Consider the following 6,400-nt stretch of genomic DNA (forward strand, 5'->3'; position numbering starts at 1 on the left):
GTTAACCGGACTATGATTAGATTGTTTAACAAGGAGCTAGATCAGATCGTTAGCAAGGCAGCTAGACTAACAAGGAGCATAGATCAATCTGTTAACAAGGAGCAGAATTAACAAGGAGCTAGATCAGATCTGTTAACAAGGAGCCTAGATCCAGAATCTGTTAACAAGGAGCTAGATCAAGATTGTTATCAAGGAGCTAGAGTCAGATCTGTAACAAGGAGCTAGACTTAGATCTTGCTACCAAGGAGCTAAGATTAGATCTGTTTAACAAGGACTAGATTCGATCTGCTAAAACAAGGGAGCTAATTAGATCTGTTAACAAGGAGCTAGATCAGATCTTTAACAAAGGAGCTAGATAGAGCTAGATCAGATCTGTTAAACAAGAGCCTAGATCAGATCTATTAACAAGGAGCCTAGATCAGATCTGTTAAACAAGGAGCTATGATCAGATCTGTTAGCCAAGGAGCTAACGACTAACAAGGAGCTAGATCATGATCTGTTAACAAGGAGCTAGATTAACAAGGAGCTAGATCCAGATCTGTTAACAACGGAGCTAGATTAGATCTGTTAACAAGGAGCTAGATCAAGATCTTGTTAACAAGGGAGCTAGATCAGATTTTAACAAGGAGCTAGATTTAGATCTAGATCAGACCTGTTAACAAGGATCTAGATTAGATCTGCTAACAAAGGAGCTGATTAGATCTGTTAACAAGGAGCTAGATCAGATCTGTTAACAAGGAGCTTAGATTAGATCTAGATCAGATCTGTTAGCCCCCCAACAAGATGAGGCTAGATCAGAATCTTTAACAAGAGCTGGATGCAGATCTGCTAACAACAGGAGCTAGATTAGAATCTGTTAAACCAGGAGCTAGAATCAGATCGTTAACAAGGAGTAGATCAGATCTGTTTAACAAGGAGCTAGATTAAGAAGGAGCTAGATCAGATTGTTAACAAAGGAGCTAAGATAAGAGGAGCTAGATTAGATCTGCTAACAAGGAGTTAGCATCCAGATCTGATCTAGCTCCTTGTTAACAGATCTAATCTAGCTCCTTGTTAACAGATCTGATCTAGCTCCTTGTTAGCAGATCTAATCTAGCTCCTTTTTAATCTAGCTCCTTGTTAATTGATCTAATCTAGCTCCTTGTCAGATTAACATAAATTATGAATGTGAATCAGAGGAGGCTGGTGTGCAGAGATATAGAAGGACGGGCTCATTTTAATGGAATGGGAGGAATGGAAAGGTATGGACCACATCAAAATGGTTACCATGTGTTTGATACCTTTCAATTCATTCCATTCCAGCTATTAGAATGAGCCCGACCTCCTATATCTCTGCCCACCAGCCACAACTGATGTGAATGGTCTTTCAATCCCAATTTTACGGATTATAATGCTGTGTTCATGACCAAGTAGGAAGGTGTTAATTACCAGTTGTAAAGTCACAAATACCAGTTGGATGCATTCACATGCTTTGAACTCATTGAGAAATGCTGATTGGCTAATGGCCAACAAGCTGCATCAACCATAAACTAAAAGTACAGCTATCATGCTTGTAAACAAATTATAGTATTTGTTTACAGTGTTAAAAAAAAAAACGAATGAATGTTTGCTTTTTTATAAATAATGTGTTTTGTTGTTGCATTTAACTGCCGAAAATGTTACTGCTGAGTTTCCCATCAGTAATTACCAGTAATTACCTTTCTCCCTCTCCAGGAGCTGTTCTACGAGGACAGCCACTACCACGAGCACTGTTTCAGTTGTTTTCGCTGTGACCGCTCGCTGGCGGACGAGCCCTTCACCAGCCAGGAGGAGGCGCTGCTGTGCAACGACTGCTACCGCAATGAGTTCTCGTCCAAGTGTGTGGCCTGCGACAAGACCGTCATGCCAGGTACCCACACCTGCTACTGCTTCCCTTGAGTAGCAGAAACATCGAAACTCCCCAAAAACTTGCGGGGATACATGACAAACACCCTTTCGCCCTACTGAGCTGAGCCGAGCTGTACTGCGCTGCCCTGGTTACCTATCCATCAAAAATGGCCTGCTTTGGCCTCAGTTACTCAACTTCTGTTCTCACACCTATCACTGACAGGCGTTTAACCACTGTCATGACTATTGAGTAAGCAGCTCTGTCTCAGTCAACGTCACGCAAGTATAGACATAGGAGTTTTCACAAGCAGTCGCGGAAGGCATAGCCGTATGGGCCTGGTCAGAAGTGGTGCCCTACATAGGGAATAGGGTGCCATTTGGGACGCAGTAAATGTATTTTTGTGGTTGAGCTGGGTGTGACACAGCTTAGATGTGAGTGTGATTGTCTGCTCACTTGACTGAAAGTACCTCTAAGTTGACTTCTGGCCCAACGGCCTTTGTGACGGCATGGCAGCGTTACACCACCAGCAGGGGCTGGAAATGACACAGGATTCAATCTGGACAGGGCAGGTTGGGGCTTATTTCTCCACAGTTTCTGTGCAACTGAGCACTGAGTAGTCGTTTTGGCTTGTTTCTGTGGTCTAACGCAGTTAAACACTACACTGCCCCCTCGCCCCTCTTAAAAATGCAGCCAATTGCGATTGCACTGGCCGACCTCCCCCACGGGCGCATTTCAGTTCCCAAAGCTCGTAAAACAAAGGCAATGATTAAGAGATCTGATGTTCATTTTCATAGGCATGGCTCGCTGTTTATTTTGGCTACTTTTATTACCTACTTGGAGGAAGTGTTTATTTGTGGGAGACGCTTAAAGTCAGAAGGTTGAATATAGTATGAATAATATTACTGGATGTTTGGATGGTGTTACAGCAAGTCAGACTGGATGGTGTTACAGCAAATCAGACTGGATGGTGTTACAGCAAGTCAGACTGGATGGTGTTACAGCAAGTCAGACTGGATGGTGTTACAGCAAGTCAGACTGGATGGTGTTACAGATGCTAACTCCTTGTTAGCAGATCTAATCTAGCTCCTCTTATCTTAGCTCCTTTGTTAACAATCTGATCTAGCTCCTTCTTAATCTAGCTCCTTGTTAAACAGATCTGATCTACTCCTTGTTAACGATCTGATTCTAGCTCCTGGTTTAACAGATTCTAATCTAGCTCCTGTTGTTAGCAGATCTGCATCCAGCTCTTGTTAAAGATTCTGATCTAGCCTCATCTTGTTGGGGGGCTAACAGATCTGATCTAGATCTAATCTAAGCTCCTTGTTAACAGATCTGATCTAGCTCCTTGTTAACAGATCTAATCAGCTCCTTTGTTAGCAGATCTAATCTAGATCCTTGTTAACAGGTCTGATCTAGATCTAAATCTAGCTCCTTGTTAAAATCTGATCTAGCTCCCTTGTTAACAAGATCTTGATCTAGCTCCTTGTTAACAGATCTAATCTAGCTCCGTTGTTAACAGATCTGGATCTAGCTCCTTGTTAATCTAGCTCCTTGTTAACAGATCATGATCTAGCTCCTTGTTAGTCGTTAGCTCCTTGGCTAACAGATCTGATCATAGCTCCTTGTTTAACAGATCTGATCTAGGCTCCTTGTTAATAGATCTGATCTAGGCTCTTGTTTAACAGATCTGATCTAGCTCTATCTAGCTCCTTTGTTAAAGATCTGATCTAGCTCCTTGTTAACAGATCTAATTAGCTCCCTTGTTTTAGCAGATCGAATCTAGTCCTTGTTAAACAGATCTAATCTTAGCTCCTTGGTAGCAAGATCTAAGTCTAGCTCCTTGTTACAGATCTGACTCTAGCTCCTTGATAACAATCTTGATCTAGCTCCTTGTTAACAGATTCTGGATCTAGGCTCCTTGTTAACAGATCTGATCTAGCTCCTTGTTAATTCTGCTCCTTGTTAACAGATTGATCTATGCTCCTTGTTAGTCTAGCTGCCTTGCTAACGATCTGATCTAGCTCCTTGTTAAACAATCTAATCATAGTCCGGTTAACCAGATCTGATCTAGCTCCTGGTTAACAGATCTAATCTAGCTCCTTGGTTAACAGATCTGATCTGAGCTCCTTGTTAGCAGATCTAATCTAGCTCCTTTTTAATTCAGCTCCTTGTTAATTGATCTAATCTAGCTCCTTGTCAGAATTAACATTTAAATTATGAATTAGTGAATCAGAGGAGGCTGGTGTGCAGAGATAAGAAGACGGGCCTCATTTTTAATGGAATGGAGGAATGGAAAGGTTATGGACCACATCAAATGGTTACAATGGTGTTTGATACCTGTCAATTTTCATTTCCATTCAGCTATTAGAATGAGGCCCGCCTCTGATATCTCTGCCCACCAGCCACAACTGATGTGCACATGGTCTTTCAATCCAATTTACGGATTATAATGCTCGTGTTTCATGACCAGTAGAAGGTGTTAATTACCAGTTGTTAAAGTCACCAATACCAGTTGGATTCATTCACAATGCTTTGAACTCATTTGAGAAATGCTGATTGTTCTATGGCCAACAAGCAGGCATTCAACCATAAATAAAAGTACAGCTATCATTGGCTTGTAACAAATTATAGTAGGTGTTTTACGTTGTTAAAAAAAAACGAATGAATTTTGCTTTTTTATAAATAATGTGTTTTTGTGGTGTTCGCATTTAACTGCCGGAAAATGTATACTGCTGAGTTTACCTCAGGTAATTACCAGTATTACCTTTTCTCCCTCTCCAGGAGCTGTTCTTACGGGACAGCCACTACCACGGCACTGTTTCAGTTGTCTTTCGCTGTACCGCTCGCGGGCGGACGAGCCCTTCACCCACAGGAGAGAGGCGCTGTGCTGGTGCAACGACTGCTACCGCCAAGTGGTTCTGTCCAAGTGGTTGGCCTGCGACAAGACCGTATGCCAGGTACCCACACCTGCTACTGCTTCCCTTGAGTCTAGCAGGAAACATCGAAATCCCCAAAACTTGCGGGGATTACAGTGTTGACAAAACCACCTTTCGCACCTACTGAGCTGAGCCGAGCTGTACTGCGCTGCCCCTGGGTTAACCTATCATCAAAAATGGCCTGCTTGGCCTCAGTACTCAAAACTTCTGTTCTCAACCTATCACTGACAGGCGTTTAACCCTGTCATTGACTATGAGTAGCAGCTCTGTCTCAGTCAAAACGTCACGCAGTATTAGACATAGGAGTTTTTGTCCACAGCGTCGGCGGAATGACATTAGCCGTAATGGGGCCTTGGTCAGAAAGTGGTGCCCTACATAGGGAATAGGGTTTGCCATTTGGGCGCAGTAAATGGTATTTTTGTGGTTGATCTGGCGTGTGGGACAAACACTTAGATGTGCAGTGTGTGTCTGCTCACTTGACTGAAAGTACCTCTAAGTTAGACTTCTGGCCCAACGCCTTGTGACGGCAATGGGCAGGCGTCTACACACGCAGCAGGGGCTGGAAATGACAACAGGATTCAATCTGGACAGGGCAGGTTGGGGCTTATTTCTCTCACGTTTCTGCTGCAACATGGGCACTGAGTATGTCGTTTTGGCTTGTTTTCTGTGGTCACGGCAGTTAAACACTACACTGCCCCCTGCGCCCCTCTTAAAATGCAGGCCATTTGCGATTGCACTGGCCCGACCTTCCCCAGGGCGCATTTCAGTTTCCCAAAGCTCGTAAAACAAAGGCAAGTGGATTAAAGAGATCTGATGTTCATTTCATAAGGCATGGCTCGCTGTTTATGTTTGGCTACCCTTTTTTAAATGTACCTAACTTGGGAAAGAAGGTTTATTTGGTTATTTGGGAAGAGACGCTTAAAGCGTCAGAAGGTTGAATTATAGTATGAATAATTATTACTGGATGTTTGTGATGGTGTTACAGCAAGTCAGACTGGATGGTGTACAGCAAATCAGGACTGATGGTGTTACAGCAAGTCATACTGGATGGTGTTACAGCAAGTCAGGACTGGATGGTGTTACAGCAAGTCAGGACTGGATGGTGTCAGCAAGTCAGACTGGATGGTGTTACAGCAGTCAGACTGAGATGGTGTTACAGCAAGTCAGACTGGATGGTGTTACACAAGTCAGGGATGGATGGTGTTACAGCAAGTCAGACTGGATGGTGTTACAGCAGTCAGACTGGATTGGTGTTACAGCAAGTCAGACTGGATGGTTGTTACAGCAAGTCAGGATGGTATGGATGGATGGTGTTTTTACAGCAAGTTAGGGATGGATGGATGCGATGGTTGTTTACAGCAAGTTAGGGATGGATGGATGGATGATGGATTGGTGTTACAGCAAAGTTAGGGATGGATGGATGGATGGATGGTTGTTACAGCAAGGTGTGATGGTCATGGATGTGGATGGATGGATGGATGGTGTTACAGCAGTTAGGGATGGATGGATGGATGGTATGATGGCATGGATGGTGGTGAACAGCAAGGTTAGGGATGAGAATGGGATGGATGGATGGAATGGATTGGTGGAGATGGAT

General features: G+C 43.3%; 1 protein-coding gene across 1 annotated transcript in view; it reads left to right on the forward strand.

Annotated features, from left to right (window-relative positions):
- Positions 1-1,804: 1,804 nt before the first annotated feature.
- LOC111955522 (four and a half LIM domains protein 3) overlaps positions 1,805-6,400 on the forward strand; it is an 8,333-nt gene continuing 3,737 nt past the window's right edge. Inside the window, exon 1 of the mRNA XM_023975735.2 lies at positions 1,805-1,888. Coding sequence (XP_023831503.2) covers positions 1,882-1,888 — 7 coding nt within the window. The 5' untranslated portion in view covers positions 1,805-1,881. The remainder of the gene's footprint in view (positions 1,889-6,400) is intronic.

The sequence above is a fragment of the Salvelinus sp. IW2-2015 genome, linkage group LG31, assembly GCF_002910315.2.
Source record: "Salvelinus sp. IW2-2015 linkage group LG31, ASM291031v2, whole genome shotgun sequence".
NCBI lineage: Eukaryota > Metazoa > Chordata > Actinopteri > Salmoniformes > Salmonidae > Salvelinus > Salvelinus sp. IW2-2015.